The following is a 17,510-nucleotide window of genomic DNA, read 5'->3' on the forward strand; positions in this document are numbered from 1 at the left end:
TACTCATATCCTTACATTTCCCATTTATTACTCTCCGGGTGTGTGTGTGTGTGTGTGTGTGTGTTTGGCTAGAATCTGTGCAAACGAGCTTACTTGTTTGTGCGCGTGTGCATGTATGCGTGCGTGTGTGCACATATGTGTGAAAGAACCTCATTTTCTGTGCTATTTGTACCTGTATGTGGTTTTTTTTTTCTACCTCTGTGCACACATTTGTGTGCTGCCCATACGTTTACTCATGTGTGAATATACGCTTGTGAGTGTGTTCGCGTGCGTGTGCGTAATGTCTCGTATCACACACACACGCGGGCGCGAGTGCCATATCAAACACATCGGACCGGACCCGGCCGGCTGTCTTCCTCGTGCTTTACCTCTACCATCATCATCGTGATCATCGTCATCATCAGTGTCTCACACACACATACACACACGCGCGCAGATGCACACACACACACCTCAATGCAGATAAGAAGAAGGAGGCTCATAAATCAGCCAGATGCACCTCTCCACTGGCTGATAAATTCTTGGTGTAAAACAAACAGCCTGCATGCAAACTCAGACACATAATAAAATGAAAGGGGGGGGGCAGTGGGACCCCTTAAGACACACACACACACACACTCATCATCCGCCCGCTATCGTCCAATCAGATGACAGGCTTGTACCGCGGCGTTATCGCACAGGATGAGGAGCCTCAACAGGAGGTGAAGAGCGACAGAGCGGGTGAGGACGAGTGGGCAGATGGAGAGGGGGAGGATGTGGGGGAGGGGAATTCTTATTATTATGACTCGCCAGCACAGTATTTGACATGATCATTTCCCTCTCTCACATGTGAATGCATGACGGGGCTTTCGGTCTCCCAGGGTACGGCGTTCAGGTCCTCATGGAGGCCTTCCAGGTGCCTCCAGAATGGTCGCCATTATGCGCTCTCGTTGACATTCCCCCCAGTGAGGCCTCCCGCGTCTCAGCCGCTCGGCTCCCTCACACTGCGGCCTTTCTCTCTCACATGCCGCTCACGGCGCACGCTCGCCAGGTGGCGCCAAAAGCAAAAGGGGCCACCGAGACCTCAGCCAAGGCCACTCAACAATAACATTTGGAGTGGTGTCCTGTTTTGAGTTTCACATTTGGATGTCAAGACTGAGTTGAGGTTTCAAATTAGGGCTTCAACTCAGGGTTAGGGTTTTAAATCGGGATTAGGGTCAGGATTTCCAACCGGAATTAGGGTTTCAAACCAGTGTTCAAATGTTTAAAGCAAAGGTTAGTATTTCCTTTTACAGTGTCAAGACAGGGTTAGGGTTCGTAATTAGCGTTGGAGGTTTTTAATTAAGGTTTCAAGCCAATATTAGGGTTTCAATGTAGGATTCAAGTTTCAAATTTCGGTTTCAAGCCAAACTTAAGGCTTCAATTTAGGGTTTCAACTACCGGTAGGTCAGAGCTAAGGTTGAAGCTAATATACAGTTTCAAGCAAGGGTAGGACTTCAAACTGGTTTCCGGATACCACCTCACCATTGAAACTCTTTTGCTTTTGTTGAGACGTGACATTTTTTGTTTTGCACGTTACCGTAACAATTCACACAGCCTGACGAGTTCCTTTGTCCCATGCAGACCAGTAGGTCAGAGCTAAGGTTGAAGATATTATACAGTTTCAAGCAAGGGTAGGGCTTCAATCTGGTTTCCGGGTACCAACTCACCATTGAAACTCTTTTGCATTTGTTGAGACTTGACATGTTTTTGTTTTGCACGTTACCGTAACGATTCACACAGCCTGACGAGTTCCTTTGTCCCATGCAGACGACGACCCCTTACAGCCCGTTACCTCTGATGAGACGGTTTCGGTGGGCGGAGCCGTCACACTGACCTGCCGGGTGGCCGAGAGCGACAACTCGTCACTGCAGTGGTCCAATACGGCGCAGCAGACGCTTTACTTTGGCGAGAAGAGAGGTATGTGAACCACTACACTCAATACCAGGTATGTGTTTTGGAGATCCCTTGTGGAAATTTCCAGTGTGTTTTCAATGACCCTTAAAATGCAGATTTGGTATCATATTGGAAGTTAACCAAAAATATGTGCCATCCAAGTGATATGAACAGCTGTGGAAACCACTACACTGTTTTGGAGTGTTTTGAAAAATATTCATCCTGGTGAATATTGCTTCTACACCACAGATTTGAGAGCAAGAGCGAGCCAGGGGGAAAAGTAACAAAAACTTTTCCAAGAACAGGCCCTCCTTTCTCAGAGAGGCGAGAGAGAAAAGTCCAGACAGGAACTTTTTTGAAGGCCACTGGAGAGTAGACAGAAATGAGAAAATGAGCCTCCTCTCCGGCGCGATAGCAAACCAAAACCCCTCAAGGTTGCTCTCCACTTTGGAGACAGCTGACGAGCCGAGATGGACGCGGCGACAAATGAGGACCGGATTGAAAGTCCGCTTGTGGAAAATGCGCCGTACTAAAAGTGCAAAAGATGACGGCCAACAGATGACGACGCCCGTCGTAATTCATACACGCAGATTTCGTGGTGCGGGACGTTGTAATTATTAGGTCTCATTATGCCTCCCCACCGAGAGCACTTTATCATAATGCACCCTTTTCACGCGCCATCATCTGTCGCTGCTTACGCGCTTCTACCTGCACCCGCTCAAATAATCCGGGGAGGCCAAATGAATCGCCGCTTTGAGGAGTTTCCAAATTCACAGAATTTGGCATTTTGAGAAATTTCAGCCAGATCCTTTCGCTTGTGGAAAATGCGCCGTACTAAAAGTGCAAAAGATGACGGCCAACAGATGACGACGCCCGTCGTAATTCATACACGCAGATTTCGTGGAGCGGGACGTTGTAATTATTCGGTCTCATTATGCCCCCCCCACCGAGAGCACTTTATCATAACGCACCCTTTTCACGCGCCATCATCTGTCGCTGCTTACGCGCTTCTACCTGCACCCGCTCAAATAATCCGGGGAGGCCAAATGAATCGCCGCTTTGAGGAGTTTCCAAATTCACAGAATTTGGCATTTTGAGAAATTTCAGCCAGATCCTTTCATGACAAACCATGAAATTGCACTCATTCACTGCGGCTGAAATTAATTTTCGCCAAAGCATGACCGTACACGAATATATAAACCAAGTATGTTTTACAACCAGTAGAAGACAAGGTTAGAATAATTTTCGGTTTTTGATCATACAAGTAACTCCCCTCCATCCTTTATATCATTTCTTTGCATGCAAGATTAAAAATCAGTCACTGTCAACATTGTATAAAAATAAAAAAGCAACAGCAAAGATATCAAAAGACATCATTTGAAATGATATCCGATGACGGGTGATGCTAAATTTCAGGAATTTCAGATTTTAGTCATTTTATTTGAGTATTTATCTGATATTAAAGTGTGATAAACCGGAAAATAATTTGAGGACTAATGCAAAGAAGACCAGCGCTCACACCACATCTCCTCTCGTGTTTTGGCGTCGAGGCAAAACGACAATACGACGGGAGGCGGGCGCGAGGCGAAAGACAACACATGATGAGTCGCAGGGACGGGCGAAGCACAGACGGAGATAAATAACCCCTGACAGGATGATGGATGTTATTTTTTAGGTGTACTTTATTTTCTTTTTTGAAAGACGTGATTGCGCCGCTTTAATGCCGCGAGCGCGAGGTTGTCATGCCGAGCATCGGTGACGGATGGCGTGCTGTTCAAAAAAAGAATAATAATAATAAATTAAAAAAACGGCGTCAGCCTTGATTGATCAAAATTGCGATGAGCAACCGAGGTCATAAATCAATCGCCTTACATCATTTGAATCAGATGTTTAATTAGCGTCTCATTTGGATACATTTCAAACCACTAAAAATGTCAGTGTGAGTGCCTCCATTTTTTCTGCAATTCACATATTGGCATGAAATTCAACAGCGATGTCTTTCATGAGTTGACCCACAAAAAAGCAACCCAGCCCAAAAAAACACAGGAATTTTGGTTTGAAAAATTCTTCCCCAAAACCAGTTTGACGTAGCAACATGAAATTTGGTCAGCATGTCAACAACCATAACTAGACCCATAAAAAAAAATTCCTCAAGAATTAATGCCCGAAAAGTCACAGGAAGTTGTCCATATTGATTTGAGACGGTCATTTGGGCTCTGTACCACCTACTAGAATTCGACAAAACAATTCAGTCCACCCAACCGATTTGACCTAGCATGATAAAATTTGGTAAGCCTATCAACACAAGCCTATCACAAAATCGTCTCAGGAAAGCATAAAAAGGTGGCCATTTTGTCCCGGTATCTCCCATTAGAACTTTACAACAAAAAAAAACAGGCCCCCAAAGCAAGTTTAACCTAGCAGGATGAAATTCGGCAGGCATGAGTAGACCCACAAAAAAGTCGAAAGAAACCATGCTCGAAAAGACACAGACAGGCTGCCATTCTGGTTTGAAGCAACTATTATTTGGGTAATTTTGCTCATTTCCAGGCCAGACAAACTCATCCTTTGAGATTTTATCCAATTGCAGCCAAATTTTAACCACATGAATAAGGGACCATGAATTTACAAGAGTTTTCCCCATAGCGCACGGGCGGACCATGGCTGTGAAAGTTGATGACGCTTTGTAGAACCTTCTGGATTTCGTATTCTTCTGAAGTCACATCAATTCATGGAAGTCAGTTGAAATTCCCTTAATTCCTTTTTTAATTTGCATTCATTTCAAAGCCACACATCCAGAAAAAAAACAAATTCCTCTCTTTTCTAGGGGAGTCACTAATAGTTCTGCAGCAGGCGCCACCTCGTCTTTAATAAATCAAATCGGAATAATAATTGTTGCGGGACATTGAGCCTCGCCGTGTTATTAAAGCTGATACGGGGATGACGAATAATCCCCCCATTCCTGAAAACTCCAAACACAAACGATGAACTTGCCGTAGCCAATGCTGATATATTTTAAGTCCTTAATTCTCCATCATTTATTTTAAGACCCTTTTAAGGACCCGCCGATAGCCTTGAGGGAACGCGTGGGAGCAGAGCGCTGCTAATAGAAGAGATTAAGAAGGCTCGGAAACAGATGTTATTTTTTTCCCTTTCTTTCTTTCTTCTGCCCTACGTTAATGCCAAACTATGAGGAGACGAGACTGAAATGTGAACAACAGAAACGCACAAACAAGACGCCACTCGTGCAAAAAGTACCCCGCTGCTCTTTGTTTGTGGCGTTGCATTCTCACATAAAAATAAGAAAACTGGAAGACGAAGTGAGTTATCAGGGAAATGACTTGACATTTTCCATCTTTTATTCAAGCAGCGACTGTTTTATTAAAGTGTAATGAGAAGGCCGTGTAGTCAAATAGATAAAGGTAAATAATAATGCCCTCAAAATATCTCTCCTGGTCCAGAAATCTCATTAAAACATACCAAAGTTGGCTTGGAAGTCTAAAAATGGGAGAAAAAGTTGAAGTCGATATTTTAAAATATACACTTTGTGTTTGCAGCTGTAGCAGCGGAGTTAAAACACAATATTATGCTCCAAAAAATAGGATATTTGGCCACTAGTGGTTACATATGTGGTATTTTTATTGAAATTGGAGCAAAAATTAAACTTTTGTAAGCACCCCATCAATATTTTTTGCACAAAATCCCGTTCAGTTCAATATATTTTAGTAAGTTGTTTTCTTGTTCTTTAGGCAGTCACCAGACCGTAGGCTATTTTTTTTTCCTATTGTCCTCCTAATATTAAAAGTGTACAATTTCCATCAAACATGATCATCCACAAAAACATGGCAGACTGAAATTCAATCAAATCACGCAATTTTCAGGTAACTTTAACATCAATACCAACTTAGTTGGCTCGGGTCCAGGCTTGAAATTTGGCGACAAAAATTTGATATTTGATCAAGCAGCTGTTAGAGTATTTCAGTTTTTCTTCATGATACAAGTCAAATGCTTTTTGTACCAAAACTTATTCCGAAACGTGCCAAGACAAAACTTTTGTTTGACGCATAATATGTACCTGTTCTTGGTAGGGAATGATTTATTTGGTTGAACATTTTTATGCTTAATTACATGTTAGCCATTTTCGCAGATGGCAAGGTGATTAAAAAAAAGCTTGTGTGCTGTTATGAGAATTTTAAAAAGAGTAAACAAAAGTAACAAAACTCCTTTGAAAAAAATCAAAACAAAATCTTTTTCGCTGTGCCTTCCAATATTTTGCATGTTTACTTTGACGAAGGACAATAGCCCGCGTTGCTTACACTAAACATGCGAAGTCGTCATGACAACAGAATCTGTTTTCCTAATTAAATATCACCTCTGAGCGGTTACGAGAAACGGGAACACAATCGGCAATGCAGATCAGTTGTTTTGAATGCAAAAGTACAGTTTAAAGGTCACACGCCTCCCTCATGTAAATTCACTTTGTTTTGCCAACAAACGTGCTTTCTGCGTGAGAACTTGAGGATAAATTGCTTTGCTTGATTAAAAAGGAACGGATTTGCGGGGGGGACAACTAACTTTTGTCTTTACAGCCTTCTACTTAAAAAAAAAAAAAAAAAAATGCCTCTAGGGCTGTTTTTTTTTTCCAGGCTTTACCAAAAGTGAAAACAAAAAACATTTTGCAGGGGTGAAAATGTGAATTTGGTAGTTGTGGTGAGCATCAACCCCCAAAAGGGCCCATGTAGCTCCCCCTGGAGGCAGGTTTCACTTTTTCAACATGAAATTTGCAGGTCTACCTAGACCTGCAAAAAAAGTGTCAAAAACCCATGCCACAAAACACACAGGAACAGGAAGTCATCCATTTTCATATGGAGTGACCAAGCCGACGAAAGCTTTGGCGTGCCTCCTAGATTGTTTTTGTTTTGTTTTCTTTGGTTCAAATCAGTTTTTGTTGCACCACTAATGCCTGACATGAGTGGACCCGCAACAAAGTCCCAAAAAGCCAGACCCCTAAAAACGCAGAAAGTTTGCCATTTGGAATCAAAGCGGCCATCTTTGGATCATTTCAGCCATTGTCAAGCATTCATTGATTGAACCTTTGATACGAAGCAGCGAAGCTCCGCTCTATTTCCGACAATTTAGAGTTTGCATTGCACGTGGGCGGCAAAACGTAACGGACCCTCCACGCCAACTCCACAAAAATCCCACTTACAGCAAGTGTCACGGCACTATCTTTGGAGTTGTCGGGGCCACTTCGCTCCGCGTTCTATGTATAGCACTGTTTATATTTTCATGCGCGGCTCACCGGGCCTGTCAGCGGGCATCACAGGCAGGCGATGTGCCTCCGCGCCGTTTAACCAGCTAATGGCTCCCTGGCGCTTTACAAAGCGCCGCTGCCGCTGCCAATGTGGACGCGCTCACCTAGTGGGAGGAGAGAGGCAAGTCGGCAAAAGCGCTAGAGTGTGCCGCGCTTGTAAATCACTCCATTAAATAGACGCCTCCTCCGGCCCGGAGACGGTTCGGCCACTTTACAGTGTGAAGCATCCTTAAGTGAAACATGTTGAAATTGAAGGATTGAGACAAATGCGGAAAGGGTGAAGGGAAAAAGAAAAACACGTATTGATCGACATTGCATCAGTTCTTCTGGCTCTCTGGAGAGTATATTAGCGGAGGCTGACACGCCGCGGAAAAAAAAAAAATAACAGTCAAAAAGCACTTTGAAAGTGGCTACATGAAAGACTTTTTTCTGTATTTTGGAGTGCGAGTGTGTTGTTCTTCTTCAAGTGTCCTTAAAAATAACCCAGCATGTAACGCCAGATGCCAAGAGACTTCAAAGTTACAAAAGCCAATTTATTATTTTTCTTTTTTTTTTCAGGTTAAGTATGCCGACAATTTTGTCACTTTGGGATTCACTAATTGGCCTTTTTTCGCCGGCGGCTTCACGGAATGCAAAACAATCAATACGGCTGCGCTTGTTTTAGCGTAACAAGTTGAGTTGTTTTTGGTTTCAACACAGATGGACCAACGGATGGATAGACTGACGTCATAGAAATCCAAATATCAACACAAAATGCTCCTCTTTGCAACTGCATCTCCTCCGTTTTGAAACTGTGACAAACTTTTTGATGGGGAAATTTCTCAAGTCAAAGAAAAGTGTAATAAATCATTCTAAAATGTGTGTGTATACTGACGTGACACAGCACATTGTTAATGTCACACTTGAACTGGAAAAAAAAAAGGATCCAAAACCTTTGCATGTTTTTTGTCCCCATTACAGTAGACTGTAGATTGTGATGAAGAAAAAAAAACCCAGACATCAAATCAACAGAAAAACAACGGACCAAAAAGACCAAACAAAAACTGACAAAATAATATGACAATTATATAGACACGACACCAAACTGTACTACTGCCGACTCACTTCCTCAAATGGACATATTTCAAATTAGCCTTGAAATGGCGAAAAAAATTGTGCTAAAAGATTTACACAGAGATGGTACAAAAGTGTCTCCTGAGGATATGTGATTGTTTTGGGACATTAACCCCCCCCCCCCAAAAAAAAAACAACAAAAAAAAAAACAAAGACAAATGATCAAAATCAAGTAAAGAAAAAATAAATCAATTTGACTTTTTATCCATCGAAATGGCGAAAAACCAAAATTCCAAAATTATGCTAAAAGATTTACACAGAGATGGTACAAAAGTGTCTACTGCGGATATGTGATTGTTTGGGGACATTAACGCCCCCCCTACCCCCCCCCAAAAAAAAAACAACAACCAAAAAAAAGACAAATGATCAAAATCAAATAAAGAAAAAATAAATCAATTTGACTTTTTATCCATCCATCCATTATGCGGCCAAAAAAGTCCAAAATCTTGTTTTTGTGTCACCATGACACAATACCATATCAGTGCATAAACTCGATTATTTAGGATGGATAGCTTTAACCCTTCCATGCACCATGTAACCTGACAACATGTTAAGCTGTCCACTGTCGTAACCGCTGTCCCTGAAAGAGTTCAAAATAAATTTAAAAAAGATAAAGCGCCCACCCACCTCATCCTGAAAATCTAAGTGGAATATTCCCCCCCACCCCCCAAAAAAATCACTTGAAATGATCATTTCGACTCTCCTCCTTCTAAAACCTGCTTGCAAGTCGAGCGCATAACGCACGACATCTCGCGGCAGGCACCCTCGGCAAACTTTGCTTCATCCGACCGCTTTTCATCGATTATGCACACTTGCGAAGGCGATGATCGTTTTCATTCCGTCTGAAGGCGTGTTCTACGTGGCGCCCAAGCGATCCAGACAAAGAGGATTAGGTGAGGAAAAGGTGGCAGGCGGGGAAAAAAAAAAAAGGGGACAGAGGTGCAAGCTTAACACATGTTTGATGAGCTGCGATCAATCGGCGGCCTTTGATCAGACCAGCCGGTTTGATGAAGCAAAGCTGCCGGCCGCTGAACCGGGATCAGCTCGGAGAACAGGAAGAGAGCAGGATGGGGTGGCGCCTTCATTACCATATTTGGCAGAATTGAATTCTGATTTCATCAGCCGGTTAATTGAAAAATACATAATGAATATTTTTGGGTCTTTTTTTTTTTTTGGATCCCCCTTCCTGCGTACAACAATAAAGATATGAATCAGAGGGAGAAGCGTTGACTGTTTTACAGTATGTTGTCATTTAGGATTTGTCGAATTTGGAAACAGAGAGAAAACAGCCAAAAGTGGATTTTTTTTTTTTTTGAAAAGGGGGGGGGGGGGGGAATGTGTAATAAAAAATAAAAAAAAAACTTGACAGGTCTGGCATATGGAAAATTCCTATCTTTGTGGATGTTTTCGGGAACCCAATCTCTCATTATTGGCAAAAAAAAAACAAAAAAGCCCTTTATACACTTTATACATGCAATATTTTTGCAGCAAATGTGCAAAAATGTACCATTTTCTAAGATTATCCTGTTCATAAAAATGAATGACACTCACCAAAGTGTCTCTCTGGCTTCTATTTGTCCAGATTTGAAGTATGAAAATATTTGCCTTCCTCCTGTGCTTCCTCCTCGCACACAGCAAATAAGACGTGCTAGCAAGTGCGGCAAATAAGGCGGGAGGAAAGGGAATTTATGGATGAGCTGAGCCCACACCAAATGTGTGTGTGTGTGTGTGTGTGTGTGTGTGTGTGCATATATATGTATGCATATATATTTATATATAATTTATATCCATGTTTCAAGTTGAAAGAGCATGGCAGAGATTGAGAGTATACGTTTAAATTTCCCAATGCATCATCCCATTTAGTCGGATTTTCTCCAACGCCACAAAAAAAAAAAGAAAAATTAAAATTTAAAAAAGCTGAAATCTGATGTCAGCATTGGTTCAGAATGTTTCTGTCAGACGGCTTTGAGTGCGCATGCACTTTGTCTTATCGAATAGCTGGCCACTTGTGCGCTTCAATTTGCTGGATAAAAGCCTCCTGACTGACTGTCTGCCTAACTTAGACGTGAGTCAAGGTGCACACTCTGCGGAATGCGCTCATGTTTACTTTTAACTGTTACCCACGCTTTAAAAAATAGATACCGGTATGAATATATTTGATTTGATTTTTTGTTCATTAAACTGAGTCAGGGGCTTCCTCCAGAATCCAATTGACTGGTGAGAATAAGCACTGGGTTAAGTAATATGTATTGGTAGCCTAGTAGGATATTAATATTTCATTTTGAACACACCATTACCTAAACAAAATTAGCTATGACGCTAAACCACAACATTTGAATTTACACATACAATTTGCATTGAATTCAATCTCACACCAGTTTTTGGGCCTTACAAGTAGCAACATCATCTATGGAAAGCCATAATTACGCTCATAGTTTCGCATGCGACAATTTGACGCGGTTTATTTTGAAAAATGGGAGGGGAAAAAAAAATCAAACTCCCCAAATCTCAGAAAATGACAAATGTGTGTGATGTCAAGCGACCAGATCAGAATTAAAAGGAGTTCAAAGTCCAGGGGCACTGAAACTGTGTACACGAATGTCTATGTGTGTGTGTGTGTGTGTGTGTGTGTGTGTGTGTGTCAGAGGGCCGGTCATGAAGACAAATGTAGTGACCTTGCAAAGTGATAAAGCATGAAGACAGAGTAGTGTTGGATATAATAACTGTGTGTGTGTGTGTGTGTGTGTGTGTGTGTGTGGGTGAGGGGGGTGAGTGTGACAGGTACACAAAGTGAAACAAAGACTAAAGTAGGTCTTCATAATAAAATGACTGAGTGAAGTGGAGCAAAATGGTCAAAATATAAACAAACGAAAATGAATAAATATTAGAGCTTTGTCTGTGGTTGTTGTGTTTTTTTTTTTTTTTGCATTTGTACTACGAAAAAAATGAAAAGGGAAAAAAAAACACAGACAGGCTGTGACATTTTTAAATGTCAGCGGCACTGCAAAGAATTTCCCCAAGTAAATCTTGGAGCTCCTTTTCAAAAGTTATGATAACTTTTCCAGGAAAAGTCGAGTCTGTGACCTTTGATGATGTCATCCCGTGTCAACCAATGGCGTTCTTGCTCCGAGAAATACGCTTTGAAGGGATGGAAAAGATGACTGGACAAGTGGTAATTAAAAAAAGGGCTGAACGCAAAAAGATCAGGAACAACACTTGGCTGAATTTTGTTGAACAGTGCAACTGCGGTGGGGGCAAAAAATGCCGGCGGGTCCTGATTTTCAGCCAACTTGGCAGACCGGTTGTGCCAAGAAGAACATTCGAGCGCGGTGAGGTAGCGTCCTTGGAGATGCGCCTGACGGAAGGACAGAAAGTCGATCTAAATTAATTCCTGCTTATACCATGTCTAAATACCGGCGCCGTTCACGAAAACAGGTTACGCAGTTGAACACGGAAACAGAGCAGCGGCAAGAGAGTTCAACGTTCACGAGTCAATGTTATAACTTGCTGTTGGTTAATTGAACTGTGTCGCTGCTTTATCAAATAAGTTTTCCTGACATCTGATAGTTCTGTTGGTGTTTCCTTCAGCGTAGCTCCATCTAGTGGATGCATTGTAGATTGCGTCTTTTAATGCGCCTTTTAGTGTGGAAACTATGGTCAATGTTTGTTCACCTCATAAAGTCAACAAATTGAGGGATGGATGGTATCAAAATCAGCGGCGAAGTGTACCAGTCCGTTGATTGTAAAAGGAGAGCTGGTCACAAACAACAATGCTTTTTAAAGGTTAACACAAATTGCAATGTTGGTATTTTGAGAAAAAAAAAAAAAAAAAAAACTCAAGTTCTTGTGCTTAATTGGCTTTTGCCCCCAGTCCATGCGTTCAACACCTGTGCTCCAGAGAAAAGTACCTCTACTGAACGTTTTTACTCGGTCTAGCACAGTTTAGGAAGCAAGTGCGCGCGTGTGATTATTTTTTCCCCCCCTCTAACACTTTTCAGCTGCTACAAGACGTCAAAACATGACAGACGGCAAACACGACAACAAAGTAGGACACGCTAGCAGATTAGCATGTTAGCAGCGCCGGATTAATTCCCTTTGGCGATATCGCCGCATGACAAGTGTGACGCGGCTTTGAAAACAACAACATAACGACGAGGGGGAGAAAAAGCGGCGCATATTTAAGGCACTGATCCCGACTTCTACCTCTTTTTCCACGTGTCATGTCGGCCCCTCTCAAGCTCTGCCGAGCTAACGCACCGCCGAGCGCTAGCTGCCTGTCACATCGACGGCCGACTGCGCGTCAACAAACACGTTGTCACGGCGACGTCAAAAGGTGCTTTCATGTGGAAAGCCGACAACAACAACAGCAGCAACACTGTTACTGCTCGCTTGTTTTTGCTTTCAAACCGGGAGCCTGGTATATTCACGGCCCGCTGTTCAAGGAAGACAGTTGAGTGCAGAGACGGGAAGGAAGGGAGACAGATGGGAAGATAGACAGGCCTAAAAGTAGAGAGACAGGAAAGCAGGTAGACTGACTGAAAGACAGTGAGTCAGAGAGATAGAAGGAGAGAGACAAGTGAGACAGGTAGAAATAGAGACTGACCGACAGGCTGATGGACGTGAGGACAATAGAGAGATAGACGGATACAAAGGAAGCGAGACAGCAGGCAGACAGACAGATGATTGGAGACAGAAGTAGGCAGGAAGACAGGGAGATGGACAGAGACAGAAAATTAAACAGGCAGAGAGACAGATGGAGCATGACGGGCAGAATGATGGACATCAGGACAATAGAGAGACAAATAGAAATAGGAAGGCAGAAACACAGACAGACAGGGACATATCCAAGACAGAAAGACAGTCCGAGGGACAGAATGAGAGGGAGAGAGAGAGAGAGAGAGAGAGAGAGAGACAGACAGACAGACAGACAGAGACTGATCAACGGTATGATGGACAGTTGAGAGACAAACAAGAAGCAAGGGAGACAGACAGACAGACAGGCTGAGAGACAAGTAGAACGAAAAGGTAGAGACAGACATCCAAGAAGACAAGCAGCCAACCAAAGAAGGAGACAGGCAGAAAGTCCTAAAGACAGACAGACAGACAGGCAGGCCTCAATCCCACCGTACAAACGCAGCAAAGGTCATCCATCACTATCAAGGAATCGGATTTCATCCAATTACATCATCATCCTCATCTTCCTCATAATTGGAGGCTTTCTCCTCTGTGACACGCCCACTCGTGTCACCCTTCATCTTCGTCCTCCTCATCCTCCCTTTCTTCCTGCTTTCCTCACTTCCTCTTACATCATTTTTACACACACACACGGAATCATTAATTCCATATTCCTATTTCACCTCTGCCGTCCTCGTCCCCCCCCCCCTCATTTTTTTACCGTCCTCCTCCTCCCCCTTTTGTTCGTCCTCCCTCCCTTCTGTCTCGCGCACCGTCTCCATGGGCCTTTTCATCTCCATTTTGTAAAGCCCCCCTCTCCCCTTTATTGCAGCAAATAACCAACAGCAGCGCACATAAAAGTAGTACAATATTAATGACACCAGTTTCAGCATAGAAGCTGTGACAAAAACTTTGTACTCCCACTGAGTAGGCGCACCCCCCTGCTGCAACTCACCCTTAAATCCCCCTCCCATCAAAATAGCTAATAAAGGCGCCGTGTTGTCGTGCGATTTATAGTTATTGAGTATTTATTGTACCCGTTTATGCATTTGTAATCTGACGCTCCCCTGGGGGTGCGCGCACACCACACTTTAGGGATCCCTGAAATACGGCACACACTTGGCATAAATGTGAGAAACTCTCATACCCAAACCGCAATTACAACGGAAGGCCCTCACGCACCCCCACTCCCACCCCCATGCCCCCAGGGGTGCGCACCCCATAGTTTGATAATGTACAGAAAACAATGTAAAAACATCAAGAATGAATTGGAATGCACTCATGCACCACCAGGGGTGCACACACCACAGTTTGAGAATCAGCAAATGGCATAAATGTTAAAAACACCCATTTGATTGGTTGGCGCTTGTGCACACCCCTACTGTTTGGTGATATACAATGTTGGGGTGGGGGGGGGGGGGACAATCCCGTTTAAATTTTAAAAACTGTCAAAAGAAAACAGCATTACATTAACTATATCACATACTGTACTGTGCACCATTGGGGGGATGCCCACCAAATCATGACTTGGCAAAAATGTGACAAACACTCAAGCAGCCATTACATGGGACAGTTCTTACTCACTTATTGGGCTGCGCACACCACAGTTTGCGAATAAAAACAACACAACCCCGCATAAATGTTCGAACACTCATAAATACAAACTCCCATTAGACTAAATTGGCAGTCACGCACCTCCAGGGGTGTGCACAGCACAATATGAGAATCTCTCATAAACATGATGCAGCATAAAACATTACGACTTGACTACATTGTAGTTAAAAACCATCATATGCAAACAACTGTTTGGTTTGATGCACCCCACACACCTTTGCACCACAGTTTGGTTAATCCGTGATGTAAAGGACACACTGGATGGCGTACACGCACCCCTGGGGTTGTATGCACTACAGTTTGATGATATACTGGGTAGTCTACCCAGTATATCATCATCAGTATATCACACCATGTTTCGGCTTAAATGTTAGAGAAGTCATAAATACAAACTACCATTAGATTGAAGGACAATCGTGTGCACTCCTGGGGTTGTGCACACGACAGTTAGGGATTCCCAGAAATTCGATGAAAAAATATCATGACTTGGTATGAATGTGTAAAAAACTGGGGTGTGCACACCACAGTTTGTGAATCGCACAAATTCCTGCTCAAACAACCCTTACACGAAATGTCCCTCATGCACGCCGGAGGTACGCGTGCCGCATTTTGCAAATCCCCGATGTACAAAATACATGGTGAAAATATTAAATATATAAAAATATGACATAGCAAAAATTCCAGGACAGTAATAAATGTACACTACTATTAGATTGGATGGCGATTACGCACCCCTGGCGGCGTGCACACAAGTTTTGATAAAAACATAATGAATGGCATATACAGTATTTTACAAACAATCAAATGGCAACTGCTGTGAAAATATCATTCGATTCACAGATCCCTGGTGGTGCGCACTCCACATTCCGGGTATCCTTGATATACAGGCTACGGTGTGAAAACAACCCGACTCAGCGTAAATATTAAAAACGCTCATTAGATGGGATGACGCTAACGCACCCCTCGGGGGTGCGCCAGAGTTGGCTGATGTACAGGATGCCGTGTAGAGCTCTGATGACTGTGCATAAACGCTCACATGTGCAAAGCGGTAGAAAAGGAGGCATCCAGCTATTAGAAGCAGGAAAAAAGCGGCTCGTTGGCCAGTGGGAGTGGGTTCTGCGTGAAATATTAATGAGGTTGTTTGGATGAAATTTACCCACAAATGCGTTGTTGTCTTTGTTGTTGTTCCTGCTGCAGCGCTGCGAGATAACCGCATCCAGCTGCACCGCTCCACGCCCACTGAGCTTTCCATCATCATCTCCGAGGTGCAGCTGTCTGACGAGGGATTTTTTTATTTTTTTTTTGTCAGAACTTATTTTTTGGTCACCAAAGAATTGTAATTTTCCTCAAAATTATTATGAAAATTATTATTACTATATTTTTTTTACATGTTCTTAGATTTTCGTTTGATTCCACTCCTTGTTAAAATATTATTTTGGGGTGAGCGAAATTTTTATCTATTTTTATTCGGGGATAAAAAAAGTTACGTTTTTGCAAATTAGGTGTATTTTTACAAAATATTTGCCACTCTATAATACGAAATATAAGTTCTTCTTTTTGGATTTTTTTTTTTGTTGTTGTTTCTGAGCGTAGTAATGATAAATAATCATCACATTTCTCTTTGGAAATATATTTGAATGTAGTTTTTATTTAAGTGTCAATTTTGGAAAATAAATAATGTAATAACCGTTTTGCTTTTTTGAAAATAGGTTGTACTTCCGAAAGCAGATGATGGAAAATTGCTGGGAAAATGTAATTTTTATTAAAAAAAAAACATAGATTTTTTAAAATCTGTTATTTTGAGAAAATGTGTAATAAAATGAAATTTTTTAAAAAGGAAAAAAACACCCTTTTCTTCAGACAATAATTGTAATTTTGTGAAAGAAAGCTTCTTTTTTTCCAATAAATAGTTTAGAAAAAGTTAAGAATCATTTGACCTTTATTGTAAATTTTGAGGGGGCATTGGGGAATTGTTCAGTTTATTTTGAATTTCGGAAAATATTTTTTAAAGAAAAAAGTGGCTTGCTGAACTATTTAGTTGAGGATTACTATATTTTGGGAATTCATATAATTTTGCAATAGCGGAGAAATAATTGACAATCCAACTTTTTTAAGTTTTAAATTTCGAGTTTATATTTTTAAGTTATTGTTGTTCCACAAAGAAGAGTAAACCCGCCTCAAAACTCACTTATATTCATTGGCATTTGACTCAGCATGACTTAGATTTGTTCTCGGTTTTGCTGTTCGGTGCTTTCTACCGTCTTTATTACCGATTTGCTTGACTGTTTGTTGTATTTGTTCAATTGCTCCATGTACAGCATTTTGTGTGCAGCGATGGCTGTTTGAAAGTGCTCTAGAAATACAGTTGAGTTGAGTTGAAACATTTTTAATAAAAAAAAAAAAAAAAATCATCGCCAAAAATAGTCATCCGTAACAAAAACTTTTCTAGGAACTCCAAAATACAACCTTCCCTCCCCCCTCCAAAAATACATAATTTACACAAAATGACATCAAACAGACCTTTATTCCGACGTGATTACGTCAGATTATTCCCAATTGTCTGTGGTACGAATCCTTGTGGGATGACAGTGGATGAGAGGATTGTTTGACTGACCTTGTGAAAGTCACAAGGCACCTGCCTGCCAAATGTGGCTCTCAACCACAATGAAGTATCGATCAGATTTAAAAAAAAAAAAAAAAGCATGCTCAATATTTCATTTCGCAGCGTTTCATGCCGCGCGTGTGTGTGAATGTGTGTGCGGGCTATGAAGGAGCATTGAATATGAATGAGGGAATGATAATTGTCCACATACAGACGCGGGTGTCCAGAGAAGCACAAGAAAAAATTGATGAATTATTCCACAATGGGGTAATGAGGAAG

General features: G+C 42.0%; 1 protein-coding gene across 1 annotated transcript in view; it reads left to right on the forward strand.

Annotated features, from left to right (window-relative positions):
• The window catches only part of cadm3 (cell adhesion molecule 3), a 101,131-nt gene that overhangs the window by 60,893 nt on the left and 22,728 nt on the right, over window positions 1–17,510 (forward strand). The window contains exons 3-4 of the mRNA XM_019892837.1: window positions 1,789–1,938; window positions 15,827–15,933. Of these exons, the coding sequence (XP_019748396.1) occupies window positions 1,789–1,938; window positions 15,827–15,933 (257 nt within the window). The remainder of the gene's footprint in view (window positions 1–1,788; window positions 1,939–15,826; window positions 15,934–17,510) is intronic.

This window comes from Hippocampus comes, unplaced genomic scaffold, assembly GCF_001891065.2.
Source record: "Hippocampus comes isolate QL1 unplaced genomic scaffold, H_comes_QL1_v1.1 scaffold255, whole genome shotgun sequence".
Classification (NCBI taxonomy): Eukaryota; Metazoa; Chordata; class Actinopteri; order Syngnathiformes; family Syngnathidae; genus Hippocampus; species Hippocampus comes.